The sequence below is a fragment of the Pleuronectes platessa genome, chromosome 20 (genome assembly GCF_947347685.1).
Source record: "Pleuronectes platessa chromosome 20, fPlePla1.1, whole genome shotgun sequence".
NCBI classification, from domain to species: domain Eukaryota; kingdom Metazoa; phylum Chordata; class Actinopteri; order Pleuronectiformes; family Pleuronectidae; genus Pleuronectes; species Pleuronectes platessa.
The window spans coordinates 9,877,894-9,895,623 of record NC_070645.1 but is presented as its reverse complement, the minus strand read 5'-3'; the positions used below and the strand labels follow the sequence as shown (position 1 = coordinate 9,895,623).

Below are 17,730 nucleotides of genomic sequence, written 5' to 3'. Positions count from 1 at the left end.
CTGGCAGTGGAGTGGAGAGGAGGCTTTGAAGTCCAGCCTCACACTGTGAGACAATTCAGGTTGACTTTGATAAACCCCCATTACAGTGTCCCTATCTCTCCCCTTCTCTCTTTTATTTCCTTCTCTTTCCCCTCTTCCCTCGGGTGCGAGTACGAGCATCAGAGGAATGGGAGTGAGGAAAAACACAAGGCGGCTCGGACGCTGCCGGGCGAGTCAGTGAGTGAGTGAGGAAGTTGATGACGGAGGAGAGGAATAACCACAGTTTGCCTCTTGAAGGCAAATTGATTGCGGTGACTGCGACTGGATGAAAAAAAACTAAAAATCAAGATGGCGGCACAGGGTAGTGTTACAAAAGATTCAGATATTGCAATTTCAGGCTTTAGTCACCGGAACAGATTGAGAGATGAGTATCTGGGTCTCGGGATGTGCAGCAGTAGGTGAGTATCAGCGTGATCACCAAAGAATGAATGATTCGTCAAGAAGTCCGCGGAGGTCGGCACTCTACATGCACGCCGCCGCAACGCCCCACTCACCACTCGCCACTATCTAAATTGAAAAGAGTATTTATACCAACTGAGGGATCAGGAGTTAATGGAGGCAGTCATGCATCAATTGAGTTACATAAAAATGTCCGTTTGAAAAAGGGCGAGATAACTACGTCCTTTTAAAAGACTTTTAATTTTCTCAAATTGGCTTTTTGTGCCTGATGGAGGGGATATGTGTGCGTGAGTGTGTGTCTGTGTGTGTGTGTGGGGTGGGGGGGGGGGGTGGGGGTGCTGTATGCATGTGAGAGTTTTAATCAGACATCAGAAGGGGTATTAACAGGGAAATAAGCTACAGGAGTAGGATCAAATAAGGATCTCTCTCCAATGGAATGAAACGCCGCTCTATGGTGTGCCGGCTAATCACGTTGGCCAAGTTGCGGTACAGTATTGCTCAAAGAAAAAAAAGAGAAAAAGGCGCGATGACGGCACTGGGAAAGTCATTAAGAACTCACTGTTATAACACATGTAATGAACATTCTGGCACAGAAGAAGGACTGATGGTTCCTCCTGCTCTGCCCTCATGTAAACTCCTTTGTCGCTCAGTGTCTAAAGCTCCATAATCCCATCTGTTAGTTTAGAGGAAAGTACGATCATCTGTGTTGCTTCGCAAATCTGAACCCCAGGCAAACTTCTGCCTCAAGCTGATGAAATCCTTCTCCCATTTAATGAAATGAATAAATCCAATCCCAATCAGGATTGCACTGCAAACACCCCCAAAGAGATTCTGGAGCTTGGAGTGGAAATTAACATTACACTCACTGATGAAAAAAAGCAATGTCCCACAATAACCTGTATCTGAAATGTTGGTTAATGAGAACGTCCTGTGAAAGAAAAACAATCCCAAAGGGCGTCTGGACAAATGTTTTATTACGACACACAGTTAGGTTTTATTTTTAGACGACTTCTAGCAGCCGTAGTAATTTAGATGAGGAAGAATGACAGAGTCTGCAGTGGGAGAAGGTCAGGACGGCCCAGTGAGCTGACAGAACACAGGACTTCGACATGGGAGAGCGTTTGATTCCCGCGATATCCACAGCCGCTCTACACCCGTATCACGACAAAGGTTCTAAAACTTTAAGGAAGTACTCGTCCTAACCCGAATGCCCTGGCTGCACTGAATGTGCAACGTAGAACATTTTGGACTTCATTTAGACAGCCACGTTATTTTTCCGTGCACAGTAAAGTAGACAATGAAAATTGTGTCTCACCAGTTTCAAGGGCGATCTGTCAAATATGCAGCTTACACAAATATAACACAAAAAAAAACACAAACACTTCCTGTCCCTGTTTCAAAGTAAAAAGGCCTCCAGGGTTTCTGTCCACTAAATCCACTCATTTGTTTTGCAAGGTTTTTATTTTTATTGCAGGACTGGAAGATGTATGTCCTCATTAGAGCCCTGGCATCTAAGTACACAGTCCTACTTTTATTAGAGGAAGTACAGCGATCATACCAGAAACCTCATCAATCACATCTGCAGCAGACACAAGATGCAGCGGATCGGCGAAGCGGCCGTCACGCCCTGCACATGCACATGTCCCAGTCGTGCCTCACCACACCATGACCATTTCACAACATTGACTTCATGCCGATTAGTGTTGCCATGGCGATGGAAGTACAGTACACCTGCCACTCCTACAGGTTTCATCTGAGGGACAAACCCCCAAATACAGGATTAGGCAGGACAACTTCACCTTGTATGATGAAGCGGCAGAGAGCTCCGAGTACATTTCCTCTGCTGTGCTAAGAATAGTTGGAACACACTTCCCTCGCTGGCACATTCTCCATTCATAGCTGACGCCTGAAGTAGTAAACCATAGCAACACCTCACCTGGCTATCACAACGACTGCACAGCATCACCGCAATTACCCCCCCGCTGCCGTACACAGCAGCAATGACTGGGAAGTTATGGGTTTCACCTTTAAGTAAAGCTTTATAAGGGCTGCATGTACAGGAAAAGGTTATTACCTCCACTACAGAGCCTGAGACAAACTGTAATTCAGTCACGGTTTCGCATTTAAACAAAGACGACTGGAAGTGCTCACAGTTCGGGAAGCCAGCGAGGGATCCTTGAGATTGTACTTGTGATTTCAAGTGCTTTAGTTGCGGTTCTTCCTTGTAGTAGGGGTGATTAGTGTAAAGCTACCATGCATTAACCCTCGTTACTTGTTTGACAGGAACATAGACAAGATAATCACAGCAATATTCAACTGCAATGCATCGCAGCATCTGAAACAACTGCTAATTCCCAATGCAACAGACATAAAACATCAGAATTGGAATATAAAATGTATTTGTTAACCTTGTGCAGCAGTACAACTAATCGGAATACACACATGTACACACACAATCAAACGTATCCATTCACAGAAACACATATTCACATATAAGGTCATGTACATTTTATCACAAATAACCACTTCAGGATTAGGGCAGAAGCCTTGAATCCTCCCTGCTCACTCCCTCGCTGACTTACGCTCATATTGCACTCAACCAATAAACACCGACATTAATCAGAAGTTGTTACGACCCGCTCAGTACTAAGTTCACTTTACATTTCTTTGATTCACTGTAGAATCTGCGAGGCGTGCATTTTCCCTAAACACAAATTGGCGAAATACTACCCCAGCCGGCACACATGCAGATGGAGCGACAAAATGCCATCCATTGTGTATGGAGCTGTCAAATAATGTTCTCTGGTGCGACATGGAGAAGGTGTCAGCTAATTTTGTAGTTTTTACATCCCCAGCTGTTTTTGCTGCATCTCAATGTAAAAGCGTTTTTTAAACAAGAGACGAAAAAGACAGTCCACAGCTTACCCATTCAGTATTCTGTAAACAGAACTATACTGAGCGCTCGTGACTTGAATGTAATGAATGAAAATGCATCACCGGGGAAATAAACTACTTGAATTACTGTCCACTCAGAACTGAGTATATAAACAACGGGCTCGACTAAACAGGCTCCTTATGGCCTCTCACAAACTTCAGGCTCGTGAGAGGCAATAGAGGAATATGTCGCGTGTGTTTCAGTTCTCCCTCGGAGCGTGGCAGCAGCGGCACAGTCCTCGTTCTTCACAGGAAAACACTAACTCTAAACTGTCAAATTATTTTTATAACAGCTTTGTTTGGGCCAAAGAACCACAGATGTTTCACAAGTTGTGTGTCAAAAGAGCTCGGAGCTAAAACCTCACTCCAGAGCGAGCGCCGCCATCAAATTAATATTTAAGCCACACCAAAGCCCTTCCTCTCTACCCCCCCCCCCCCACACACACACACACACAATCACACACACACACACACACACACGCACACACTCAGTTTAAGCATTTCCACTGAGCTCCTTCAGCCACAAGTTTCCTCACGATAAAAATCAATGAGTCAGACTCCGCTCTTGATCAGTCAATCTCTCCTATAAACTCCAAACACACGATGAGGTTTTTTTAAAAGGGGTTTTAAACTTAATCATGCAACAGCATCACCCACCTCCCACTTGTCTTTATTCCCCTGTCTGGTGTTTGTCTGGACATTAACTCACAGATGTGTGATTAGAAACACAGGGAAGTATAAAAAAAAAAAAAAAAATCCCCGGGTATATGAATCAGTCCACTTCCCACTTTGCCTGTTCTATAACAAAGAGACGGAGGGTCGGAGAGAAACTGTGAAATAGGGACTTAATCAGAAGGTGAAGCTGGAAGACTTTGGAATACTAGAAAATAAAGTGTTACCCAGAGGGCGACAGAATTCTCAGCCCAGCCTCCCAGATTCAACCTAATCTTTTCTAATTTAAGAAAAAGAAAATTATGTCCCCGTGGCACACGGCTATCGAGGGAAGGGAGGGTGATTTTAATCTCACTTGAATTCTACATCTCACCAGAAGAGGCCCAGAAGGATTAAGCCTGAATATGTAAGATTGCTGTACATGGTGCGGGTGGTTCTGAATATGAAGTATGTGCTGTGAATCTTTCGACATGAATGTGGAAAGTTGACGTTATTTCTCTCCCTTCTACTGACAGGCCAGTTTTAACTCCTGCCACACAAACTGGAGAACAAACGTGACCCCTGCAAACAAACCGGAGAACAAAATGAAATGGATTTTTTGATGTGAGGGTTCAGATGCAGGAGCTGGAGGTGCAGTGTGCACGTCTGTGTTTGTGCGTAGGGATTAGGAGAAAACATACACATGTGAGTGTTTTTCCACAAATCCAGCTTGACTCGCGCTTTGTGTGTTTGCATGTTTGCTGCTCGGTGTATGTGAACAGTGAGCATGCATTAAACAAAACTAATCCCCCCCACACATACACAACTGTTAGCTCTCTTGTTTACAGACACTCTCAGTATGCGCGATCATTGAGGGATGTTTAATTTGCAGATGTTTACAGAAAACAGATTCGGCCTCAGTTGTCTGTGCAATATAATAATTTTCTAACAGTTACTTTACTGTAAAACCTGACAATCCACAACATCAGTTAATGCAAGTTATATAAAATGTGCTGAAATTGATTAATAATCAGCTTTATGTCAAACAGGAGGATTTTTCAAAAAAAAAAATCTCCCCCTGCAGCAGATCAGATATTTCATTATACGGAATGAATAAACAATCACGGTGCATGCACGGAGGGAGATAAAGTCAGGAAGTCTCAATTTCAGTCTTGAAGATATGAAGCCAAACAACTGTCACAGAAAAAACTGTTATCTCGTAAAGCCTTTTTTCATGCACGGCAATTTCAACATACAGAAAGCAAACAGCTGAAGCTCTTTAAGCTTTTTAAGGCTGTTTATATAGAAGCGCAAGAAGCACTCGGCGCATCTGGGTATTATGAGGAGTCGATTGTATGCATGTTAGGCACAGCGGCTTATTAGAAGCCACAAGGTAAAAGCCAATTGGCGTCCTTCTTACAGACGGTGGCGAGAAAAGCCAGTGTCAGCTCGCTGAATATTCAGATCGAAGCCGAGCCTTGAGGGGACATGGAGCAGTCCCAATCTTTTATCAGTCTTCCTCACAGCATGGCTATAACCTACTCACAGCAATCAAAATCTGTTTCTCCATTTCCGAATCCTGTGTTCTTTTCGTCAGTCTTTGCCTCTCATTCATTTTTTCATGTCACATTCATTGCTCATATATATATATACAGTAGATGCAGTTATGTAGCAGTGTGGTGCTCCTCTTGCTTTTTCCCTGCCTCACTTTCCCCTTGCTGTACAGTTCCCTGCATAGGGGAATAATGAGAGCCAGCACTAGTGGGTGGCCATGTGCGTCGCATTGTATAGGAGCGCTGTGATTAATCGAGCTTGCCAAGTGGAAAATGAAATGCCAGCGAGGCCACGCTGTCCAGCAGCCTGTTAGTGTTGGTTTGAGATGAACACACATGATCGACTTTCGAACTTTTCCAGGTCCTTGCTCTTGGCAATCTACCAGCAAGACTTCGGTCCAATAGGAGTAGATGGTCCTGATTGACTCGCTGGACATCACTGGTGTACAGTCTAGTGGTTTGAGTGGGAAATTAAAGTTGTCCCCTCGCACCCTCCTTTCCTTCCATAAGCACAGATGGATGAGCGATTTGAGCTTTGACAAGCTGGACAGACGACAAAAAAAAAGAGAAAAAGCTGTTGGAAACCAACACCTCGCTAAGAGTGTGTTTATGTCAGTTGTGCGGGCGTCCTGACATTTTCAGCCTTTGAGTCTCAAGGTCTCGGAGCCAAGAAAATGCTCGACACCTCCAGCGAAATGGCTCAACATGTACTGAAACGAGTGCACAAACTGTTTCACACCTCCAGGACACCACATGTCACACACAACATTAGGACGTTGAACAGTAAACATTCACATTTGACTTGTTTTTTTTCTTTAGAAACAGTTTAGCAGCGTGCAAGCTCACCTAATGGATCCTCTGGGTGTGGTGGAGCTCATTTACACACACAGAGGGGAAATGAAGACGAACCAAGCAGGTCTTTATGTGCAAAATTAGGTCTTGGTCGGTCTACATGGAGATTCTGCTGTTATTGTCATAAATAAGCTGCAAAACAAGGCATCACTTCAAATCCAGCACAGATACAGACCCATATTGGCCATTTTGTTCTGCTCTGTACACAATTTTGGTTGCATTATTATTACATTGGATATTTCTTCCTCCGTTGAACCTGGGGAACCCTTGAATAAATAAAATATGATGGACTGAGGGAAGCTGGAGAATTACAGTCAGCTGCAAACCATAAACCACTTGTCTTGGTGATCCCATAAGCCAATAAAATGGTAATGATATGCATTAACCCTCCAACATGGTCCCAGCAGTATATATGAAGGGACAGGCATTATATGACCCCGGCTGCTCTTTCTTTGCATGAAATGCCTTATCAACAAATTTCACTGTCGGTTCGTACAAGAGAGTATTATAGATTGTTGTGGGTGTCCGCTTAAATTCACAACTGCTTTATCATTCCGAGATGTCGGAAGGATTACTCAAACTCTGCATTTCATAATCCCATCATCGTCCTGCCCGGCTTCATCGCTGAACGTTGACATCACTCTCCCAGCGGCAAAACAAAAAAAAACTGCCATTACCTATTGGATAACCGTGATGCCGACTGTGATTTGGATTCTTTTGGAATCATTTGCTCTGAGATGATCAGATAAGAGCCCAATCCGAGGCCACAAAGGATGTAAGTAAACAGGGGGAGCGACTGTTGGGTAATGAAAACACAACATTCATCATTTGTACTCCTTTTGAAGACTTTTTATCCCGGTATGTTAATACGCCAGCCCCCCCCGCAGGAAGTATCCCACTGATGGGATGATGAAAACAAAAACAAAACTCGTCAAGCATGGCGAGCAATCTGCTCTGTGATGTCCTTCAAAATCAGAGGAACACAGATCGGCAGCGACTCGCAAACAAAACTCATTCACCTTCCCAAAAAAACCAAAGAGACCTTTTCAATCAACCCTGCGGAGAATAATTCTCTGAGACACTTTCAATGGGTTGAGGCCTTAATGTGTGTGGAGATAACGCACACAGCTCAATCCCATCGCTGCCTAATACAGCATAATGGAGAGAGTCAGGCGCTCGGCATGACAGCCAAGGATCCACCACGATGATACGCTAATGAAACAAAGAGCCCAGGGCGAGCTGTTGTGCCCGCAGAGAACGGGAGCTGCAGGGAAAAGAGTGCAGTAGCAACAGCCCAGCTAATTTGCAATGCAGTTCAGAGAGCGTAGACCCTATGCATCATGTGTACACTAAACACTGGGAATACACAATGGGTCGATCTGTTGTGTGTGTGTGCAGCGCAGGAAAGGACTCCGAGGTTTGAATAGGCAAGCAGCCAAGATGATGTAGACAAACCCATGCACAGATGTACCAGCCACTTGCATGCACACATATGGTGCGTGTATACAGTCGACACACATTCACAATCCCCAAAACAGGCAACAAAAATAACCCCACACCCACCACGGTTTATATTACTGCAGGCTTGCAGCTGCGGCAGAGAGGTACCCTGACCTGCGCAGCATCTGTAGCTGAACAGCAGGCCTGGCTAACAAACCGCCACGGAGGATGGAAGCAGGAGGCAGACTGAGCCTCTGATTGATCTGCAGGGTAATTGGCTAGGAGCGGCTGAGTCAACCAATGGACGTAAATATCAGCCATCCTGCTGAATAGTGAGTTAAGTTGCACCGGACGATAAACTCTGACTGGGTGTCCCCCGAGCGAAGGCTCTTTGTCTGATAAGCTGGAGAACATTCTGTGCCGAGCGGGAGGGAGTGAGGTGCGGTGATGGGAGGAGTGGAGTACAAGTGGGACCGAAAGAGACGGAGAGGGGGAGGTCAGTCACACAAGCTGGTGGCACAACAAAAAACAACGAAAAGCTTCCATGTTTAAGTGATGTGTGTGTACCGGAAAACTTAATGTGCTGACTATGGTGGACAAAATGACAGCTCGCCAGCTCCGAGGATTGAAGCCAAAACATCTTATCCCCTGGTGGCTGGCTGAAGTGTTAGCAGATGGGACATGGACCAAACTAAAAAGTCAAAGTACACGTTATATACATTTTCTTATAGATGGTTTCCGTCTTTTCTGTGTAATTCTTATCACACTGTACTTTCAAGTGGGATTTTTAAGTTTCAAGAGATTTGTGTCTCTTTTTGTGTTGGATGTGGAAGGTGTGCTGTTTCGGTTATGCTGTTATCTTTGTTTGTCTTTTTGTCTAAAACCTGTGTGATCATCTGATTGGTTGTGTTTCTTGCCTTTTTTGTGCATGTCATTATTCCCAATAGAATCTATGACCAGGTTGTAAAAAAACTGGGTTATCCAAGGGAAACAAATGACACCTCAGCCTCCATATATATCGGGTGTGACACACATAGGAAGCATGCACTCGGCCACGGCGGCGAGAGAGGGGAGCAGAGAAGAAAAACGGTAGTGTTAGATGAAGACAGAGAGAGACGGGGAGATGGGCGAGGAGAGCGAGGGTGTGACCGACCTCTTCCACAGCTGCAAGTGGTGTGCCTGCAATGCTAACTCGCTTCATCCATCTCGTTTTGCTAAAACAGAGGCAGAGTGAGGGGAAGGGTGCCGCCTGAGCTCAAACGCAACAACTGTTAGTCTTCCTCACCACGTTCGAGCAAAAGAATTCTCTCTGAAAGGAGATTGGTGCGGGCAGTCGGATCTCAAACCCACCAGGCAAGGTGAGGGACTCCAAAAGAGACGACCAGATCTCTAAACCCACGTCGGATTTCTCTAAACCATGACCTTTTGTAACATTGAAATGAGTGATCTGAAAAATAAACACAAGCAGAGATGCAGCTATTTCCCCCTGTGCCAAAGTAATTCAATTGATAGCGTCACACTGGGGAAATTGCATAAAAGCACCCCTGTGCTGTGATAAATATGCCCCTACACATCTTCCCCGGTGGAAAAAATAAAAGAGTGACCCATAACAATCACACAAACAGAAGGCAGTGCTAAACAATCAGGGAGAAAACGCCCAGGGAATGTCACCGGCACTATAAGGAGCACTAATGACAAGAAGCATTAGAGCAAAACATTGGAAAGAGAATCTCTTTTGTCCTTTTAAGATTTATTATGATTGACTACATGCAAGTCGCTCATTCCGGGCAAACAAACTCCTCACAGAGATCTGGGGATAATACAAGAAAACGCACCGCGGGACAATTCGCTCTCCATGTCTGCCCATGAATTTCATCTTCTCTCTGTGCTCCGCGGTGAATCCGAGCCCCTACCAGTGTTGGGGCGCAGAAAATGAATTTTTACTCCCAGTGCCGTAGGTGTGATCGCAGCATGGGACAATGTTTTGACAGTGTTTTTATTGGATTTGAGTTGAAAGGTAACGCAATAGAAAAAAATCCAGATCGAATCTCGTGAGCTTTGTTGTGTCTACGAACATGAAATGTCGTTTAACTGCGTGTCATGAATTTTGCAGCCGCATGGCATTTTTCACACTTAAGGATCATTAAGATTCGGCTGTTTGCATGCTACTGCCCATGTTTTGACAAATTCCCTCTGACATATGTCTTATTGTATTTTTTAGGTTTACAGAATTGTCAATTTGAACTCATGATTCAGTGATTGGCAACGATCCTATGTTGTGATACCCTATGTCTGTCTTTGGCAACCACGTGAATGTCAGTGTTTGGTGGATGCAAACAGCAATCCAACAATTAAATGTCGGGCTGCAGCCGGGGACAGGCTTTGGAGACGGAGGTGAAACTGGGGAGTCACTGCACTTTCTGTCCAGATCTGCGGTGGTGCCGCCGTGCAGTCAGTTCCCTCCAAGAGCGACGAGTCAATCTCTTTCGGTTCAATTTTCAATCTTCCAGTTTGAGCCCATCTCGGTTCAATCGCGTGACTCTGCCTCCTTTATGAAAGGCCCATATATCCTATTCAAGCCATAATCATAAATACCATTTGACTCATTTCATTCCAAAGCGATTCTCAATGCGGTTGGAGCTTGGAGCGGCGAAAAGGCGTTAAGGACAATCAGAGTCGTCTTCATTATAGATTCATTAGTCATGGCCTAAATTCTTAGAGTAGAAAACATAGAGTCGCCTTATGGCATTAATCTTATCTGTGTAACTGTTCCAGGGATCCATCTTTCCATAGCAGTAAATATGACTTTGAATTTAGGAAAAATCCGCATTTAAACTTAATACACAAGAGGTATAAATCGACACATATCTAATATAGGATGTACTTTTTTTTTCATGTGAGAGCATCTGCCTCAGGACCAGGTCTTGGCTCTGCAAACAGCATGTTCAATGATCAGAGTGCAGGGAGCAAGATGGGGGGGAGAACTTGCAGCTTCTATTTGCTCTGGCTTTGGCTTAAGGTGCTGAAACACCACTTAATCTACCAGTCCACAGGGTTCCCGAGGTCGTGGCGCCCGAGGACAACCTGAACCCCACAAGTCTGCTCAAACAGCCTTGCAGAGAAATTAACACACCGTGGATCTCTACTCTATATGTTTCCCTGCTGTGCATATACATTATCCACGTGAAATAACACTTGCTATTTTATATCGTGTCATTACTACGGTACATGGCTGCATATATCACAATGTCACAGTCCAACTGTTCTGCTTTGTTGCTGACCTCCAGAGATGAGGTGAATCTAGGGCAGGCAACTTTGTATGTGTGTCTATATATATATATATAGTATATACATGTATTTATGGAGCTTTGGGCTGTTAAGACATGACACCACCACACAGCTGCAACAAATTCAAAACACAATCCTTGCTTCACTGTGAATATCTTTGCGCAAAAATAACCAGGAAGCGAGAGAGGATGAAACAAAGAAAATAAAAAAAAACGATATAAAAATGATCTAAGGAATTCTTCTGCAAACACAGTCTTTCCTCTGTGGCCCGGGGCTCTCAGTCAACACTGCTGTCGTGGGTGGTTTACAGCTTTACTCCTCTGTCTCGGGCTTCCCTATCTTAATGAAGAATGACTGAACTGCCTTTTTATTTGTGGACACAAAAGTTGAGCAGTAGAACGTGATGACTTCTGTGATACACTCACAGAAGAGCTCTGCATGCTGCCTCAAAGTTGTTCAAGGATAATATGTCAAGGTTAAATCTACAGCACCTTACACCCATAATGCCTGGTTTCTATTTGGGAGTTAGATCAGAAGACGTAACATGGGAGGCTCCTGCGAGCACAACCGCCTGCCGGTTAGCTTAGCACAAATACTGGAAACAGGCTTAAACAAGTAGCCCAGCTCTGTTGAAAGAGTCCCTATTTAAAACCCTATACTTTCTTGGTTTAATAGATACAAAGAATATTAAAAGACCTTTTTTGGGTAAAACTATTTCTAGACCGGGTTTCAAGCCATTGTGACAATGCCATGACACCCATGGAGAAATAACCCTCCTCTAACGTTCTATTTTTACTCTAAGTTTTTTTTTACGGAATGCATAAATGACAAAACTTGGTGTTTTGTGAGATTTTGAGTTGCTGCTGGCTGACATTCTTACCTTCAGTCAAAGTGAGGTTAGCTTTTCCCTCGTTTCCAGTCTTTTGGCTAAGCTAAGCTAGTGGCTGATGGCTGTACCTTCAGATTCACCGTAAAGGCAAATCAAAAGTGATGTTGACCTTTGAATAACTTTATTCCCCAGAATGTAGAACTGAATACTATAAATTAGTATTGAGTCAGGATCTACAGTATAAAATAGGGTTTGTTAGCTACAGACAAAAATAGAGCAGCACCGGAAATCACTGGGGGCACGGGAGGAAGAAATTTCAACCATGAAACAATTCTGAGAAAAGACTTTGGAGCGGGTAAGAAACTAAAGGCATCTATAGGACACATTTACTTAATTTGCCAAAGCACAAGGGCAACCTGTTCCCGCAGAACAGCTGGACTGAGAGTGCACAGGGATTGAATGCCAGTTGGACGGTAGTGATGAAAAGTGGAGAACCGGGCGAGACTGCTGCAGGAGCACTAACCCCCTCTATCGGACGAGCAGATTTCTTTTCATACGTGAAGGCTGCATAGATGAACCTTGAGGTGGGCAGAGGTGCTTCCTGCTCATTCAGTAGGTTAACCTAAGAGTCACACCTGCCGCTTATCACATGGGCTCCACGGCCTGGTTAGCTTGTGTTTACTGATCTCTATCCAGGTGCTACACATGTCTCATCACTGGCAGTTTGACTTTGTAGCTGAGTTAGTTAAACAGGAAATGATACGTATGATTCTCCGTGTTTTGTCACATTCCTCTTACTTTCTATACCCTCAAAAAAAACTAAAGCTGCAATATATTTTGCAGTGCCGGAAAAAGACTGCTGTCTTTGTGCTTTGACGTAAGAGGAGACCTTGCACGAGGCATCTGGGTGTAATTAGTTTGACAAATAAATTGCGCATCACATCACTGTGGCAGCCAAAGTCGTTTAGTCACTGTTCTGAGTGAATCTCAAGTGTCTGTTACACCCGCAGACTCCTACTTCCTCCCCCACATATCAACTGAATACGTAGCACCTGCAGACTTTATGTGCTTCACTGAAGTACCTCAACGTATAATATGGCACTAGATGTTGCGAGATTCCAGTTACTGCTGCTTCATTCACTAATGCTACTCGCGTTAGTCATCAAGGGCTGTGAGCGAACAGTGTCAGAATGCGAGGGAGAGACGTAAGAGTTTTTATCACTTGGCTCCGAAAATGACTGAGGAGGGAAAGTGAAAGGAGCTCATTCACGTCAGCCTCATATGCCTCTTCTCCGTCACTCTCATTCATCAGTGGAGGACTGTGTGAATTAGCTCGGTTCACAGAGCAGATGCAAATGTGAGACCCTATTCATACTGTCAGATTTCACATTATCAAGTCGAGTGAATTCAGGACTTTTATCCTCTTTAATTATGCAAATCATACGCCGCAGATATTTCCTATCAAGTCAAGAGGCATGAGGTTTTTTTTTCTTTTCTCGCAGCAAAATGTCAATGAAGCTCCAAAGAGAAGCAGGAGGAAGAATATGAGAAATTTACATATTTGAGAAGATATAGTCTTGGTTTTTACCTTTATAAGTATAAAAGCTGGAAACATATATTTTCTTTCGTGTGTATTTTTCTAGATGTAGATTTTAAGGTGTTTTGTGCTGTACCTAATCCAGTAGGAAGGACTATTTTGTAGACTCAGGAAATTAGAGCTCAATTGGTATCAAACCTTGACAAGCTGGACTTCACTGACTGCAGCTAAATGCAACCACTATTAGCTTAGCCCAGTTCTGGGACCTCTGTGTATCTAAACCATGCACAAGGTCATGAAAACCCCCCCAAAAATTTGAGGAAATTAATGTATATGGAAAGACGTTAAGGGCAAAATTGACCAAAACATTTTGTACTTACTGAGGTCTACTTCATGATCTGACATTAATGAGAAGAAAGAGAACAGAAACTGGAGGTAAATACCAAAATCAACTGGAGTTCTGAGATCAGGCTGAGCTAACGTACAGACATTGTCATGCTAGTGTGTAGCTAACAGCTTCAAGCCAAGATCTGTGTACTTTTTACATGACCAACAAAAAAAAACCTGCAGAAACTATCAAATGGTCAAATTTGTATGAATAATACAAGGCTAAATAAATACTGGGAAAAAAGCAAATACATAATTTCACTATGCTAACCATCGAATGAATGGTTCATTCCTTTGATAGCTAGCATAGTTAACATTGAGCTGAATGCCATCTTGTGACTCATAAAAGTTAAGTTTCTCAACTAGCCTTACTGAAATACACACTTCCGGTATCACGAGTGCATTTCTGAAGATGGAAACTTCTATCAAATCTGACAGAACAATTGATGTGTAAAACTCAGCTGCAGGTTACGAGCCTCACATCTCAGCTGAAAGCAATCCCTGCAGCAAAGAACGCAACAGCGCCTGACGCTCTTCACTTTTGTGTCTCTTCTTGCACTTTTTTCCCCTTTCCAAGTTCTTTTTTAGAACTGTATAACCCAAATCACATTTGACACTGTAACTTTCAATGTGATTAGAAGGAAATGCATTTGAGCTACAGCAGATGTCTCTTGTTTTTTTCAGTACATTTTTTACGTCCCAGAAATCTTCTGCAGAAGCACTACAGCTTAACAGCCCTTGGTATCAAATCCTTTGGTCTATCGCTCAGTACATTTCATTGCTACAGTCTGCAATTTTTCTTTTACCATAATTTCCAATGAACGGCTTTATCGTTCGGATTTCTTGATAACAGCTCACACACAGACAGCACAGCTAAATGTATGACCCCTCTCGACCTCAATTCCTTTGTTTCCAAATGCCTGTAGCTAGTAGCCTTAGTTTTTCATGGGAAATGTACTGCATAAGTGTTTATTGTCTAAACAATGACACTCTTACTGTGTTTCTCCAATGGTAAAATGGCCCTGAAGGTCCATGGGTTGTGGAAACAAACTGGCATAGTGTTCGTACCTCCTGGCACGGTGCCTTTCAAGCCTCAAACACACTAAAGAAGTTGACAGTGTTATTAAACCCAGTCAAGTGTAGGTGAAAGAATATTAAATCATGGTTATGCTCTGATTCCTTGTCATCAACCCTCACAGAGCTCCAGTAATGGGATCTCAACCGAAGATGAGGCAAATTAAGAAAGCCAAGGTTTTACACATGACCATAATTGCCCTGATTGTGTTCGACAATACAGATTACTTTGCCACGCTCTCTCAGCTTCTCCCGGCTTCTCCCAGCCCTGTAAACCGAGGAGAGGTGCCACTGAGGAGAATTAAAATCTGACACTGTTCTCCATCACTCCGGATACAGGGGGAGAAGAAATAACAACCAGTCACAAGAGTGGCCCAGCCAGTGACAGTATATCGCCAATGGAAATGCTGAGTGTTTGCAGACAGACAATCAATAAAACTGCAAGAGGCTCCCTCAAGGCCGAGTTCCCTGGATGACGTTTGTTATTCATTTGGAGCCGTGCCGTTGGAGCTATAAAGCATAGATAGACATGCTTACAAAGAAAGAAATGCTTTGACCGATGCAGTAGGACAAAACAATTCCAAGAAAATGTACCTGGAGTGAAGTTGTAACTTGCTGAAAATCCCACCGCTTCCAGTTCTCCATCGGTAACAAATTTTATCCACAGATATCGGCCGCTACTCCTGATGTCGGGCGGGCTGTTCTGACCGCAGTAGCGTCCGAGTATTGGGGAGAAGCCAAAGGGTCCATCCCGAACCTCGATGTTGTCAAATTTACATTCCCAAGAGGACTCGATGGAGTAATTCTCCTCAAAATGCAGATCGATACACTGCCTCGGGGGTGCTGGAAGACACAATGAAAATAATTACCACTGAGCACAAAGCGGGGAGTAAAATATTAGCCATGCTTTCGCTGATGAATGTTCGCCGTGTTTCAATTTAAGCACACCCACACGCTCAATACACCCCAGCAGTCCTGGCTGCTGGTCAATTAATCTCTAAAGCAGTGGAGCTGTGTCTTCAGTTCCCGTGTTCACTTTGCTAATATTCTAACCTGATTAGCTTTGGCGATAAATCGAGCATCATCTCCGTATGTGGTAAAAAAAAAATAACAGCCTGAAATAGCCACTTGCTGTTTAATAAACCATCTCATCATTGTTTGAGCTGTTACTGTGATCCACCCCCCTCACCCCCACCAAGGACGACCACAGGAATAAATATGCTTGATCCCTTTGTTTTTTTTCTCCTATACTGCTTCTATAGAATATTTACCTTCAAGGATGTAAACACACTCGGTGTCTGGGGGGTACTTGTTCGGGTAGTTGGGAGAAGTGAAGATCCCTCCGTCTGGTTCTTTCACCCAAGTTCCACATTGACCTGCAGGCTTCACTCCAGAATTGTTCTTTGCTAAGTAGCACGAAGCAAAAGAGAAGAGTCAGGGATTAAAGCGTGGAGGAGAAGCCATATCTGTGCAGAGAAGACGAGGCGGTTGTGATGATGGAGAGTACCTGCTGTATCCTTCTTTGTTGCCCCAGACAACCCAAGTATGAGAAGACTTGCAACTACTGGAAGAGCAGAAGGAGACACAAACACATCCTGGGTTGAAGACTGTGCCATGGAAAGGATTATCTGTGTTGCACGGCTTGACTTCAGCTGAGTCAGCGAGGGACACATTTCAGGTTTTGGATGTCATGCACTGTACATCAGCATTGTGCTAATATGCTAAAACCTGACCTTTGTGCAACCTTATAACCTGAAGAATCTCAAAACAGCAAATAACACAGAAAATAAAGATGGCAACAAGCAATTGGGATAAAATATTCTGCAATTTAAAGAACAAATGAAAACCGGCATGGCTGTGAATAGAGAACTTTGTGCAAGCACATACTTTGGTGTTTCAGCCATAAATCTTCACCACACCCCTTAAAAACAATAAATCTTGAAAAAAAGAATAAAAAAATGACATTCAAATTATTTTAAAATGCATTCAAAGACACAGGCAAGTTGTTTCAAATCACTTTCCAAAAACCAAGTGATGACGAATTCAAAGAAAAACTAAGAACTCGCAGTGTGACCTTCAAGGATGAGTTTACAGGTTGCAGTGTTTCTACATCACCTCGTGGTGCCTTTTATTTTTACCCCAAGAAATCCCTGATTAATCTGTTGCTCTGATATTTAAGAGTCTGATTCAAGGATTACCATACTTCTTCCTCGGTAGCGCATGAGCATACGCAATAAGAGGCTGTGACCATGTGTGCTTCAGCTGATGAATACGGATGACTTACCGTGATGGAAGCTGTGCCCATGTACCATGTCTGTTCCTTTCACAAACGGCTTCAGGCTCAACTAATTCCATTTAGATTTAGGAATACTGGAAAGGAGAAAAAATAAATAAAGATTGAGATGAGTTTCTGGAAAATCACAGCGGGGAGCCGCTCATACCATGAAAACCAATCGTTGGAAGAGGACAAAAAGAAAAGAGGCAGTGAGAATTAAAAAAAATAAAAAATCCTTGCAGATGTGCCACAACAATTAATCACCAGTTTCATATAAAGCCAGAAACAGTTCTAAACACTCGCCCGATTTCCATCCAAACGATTCCAATACCCGTTGGTGCTTTGGATGCACTGAAAGGATTAATAGTCCCGTCATCAGCCCTTCTCTAATCGCTCCACCTTTGCGTTCTTCTTTTGGGGAATGTCATGGGCAGCCTTGTTTCGTCCTCTTTGGTCCCTGTATCAGGAGAGG

The 17,730-nt window shown here is 43.6% G+C and overlaps 1 protein-coding gene across 2 annotated transcripts in view; it reads right to left on the bottom strand.

Moving 5' to 3' along the window:
• Positions 1-17,353, bottom strand: part of neto1l (neuropilin (NRP) and tolloid (TLL)-like 1, like) — a 64,379-nt gene extending 47,026 nt beyond the window's left edge. For both annotated transcript variants that reach the window (XM_053412673.1, XM_053412674.1), the window contains exons 1-4: positions 17,268-17,353; positions 16,491-16,547; positions 16,255-16,389; positions 15,578-15,826 (exon numbers count right to left, since the gene is read on the bottom strand). In XM_053412673.1, coding sequence (XP_053268648.1) covers positions 15,578-15,826; positions 16,255-16,389; positions 16,491-16,547; positions 17,268-17,295 — 469 coding nt within the window. In that variant the 5' untranslated portion in view covers positions 17,296-17,353. The remainder of the gene's footprint in view (positions 1-15,577; positions 15,827-16,254; positions 16,390-16,490; positions 16,548-17,267) is intronic.
• Positions 17,354-17,730: the final 377 nt, after the last annotated feature.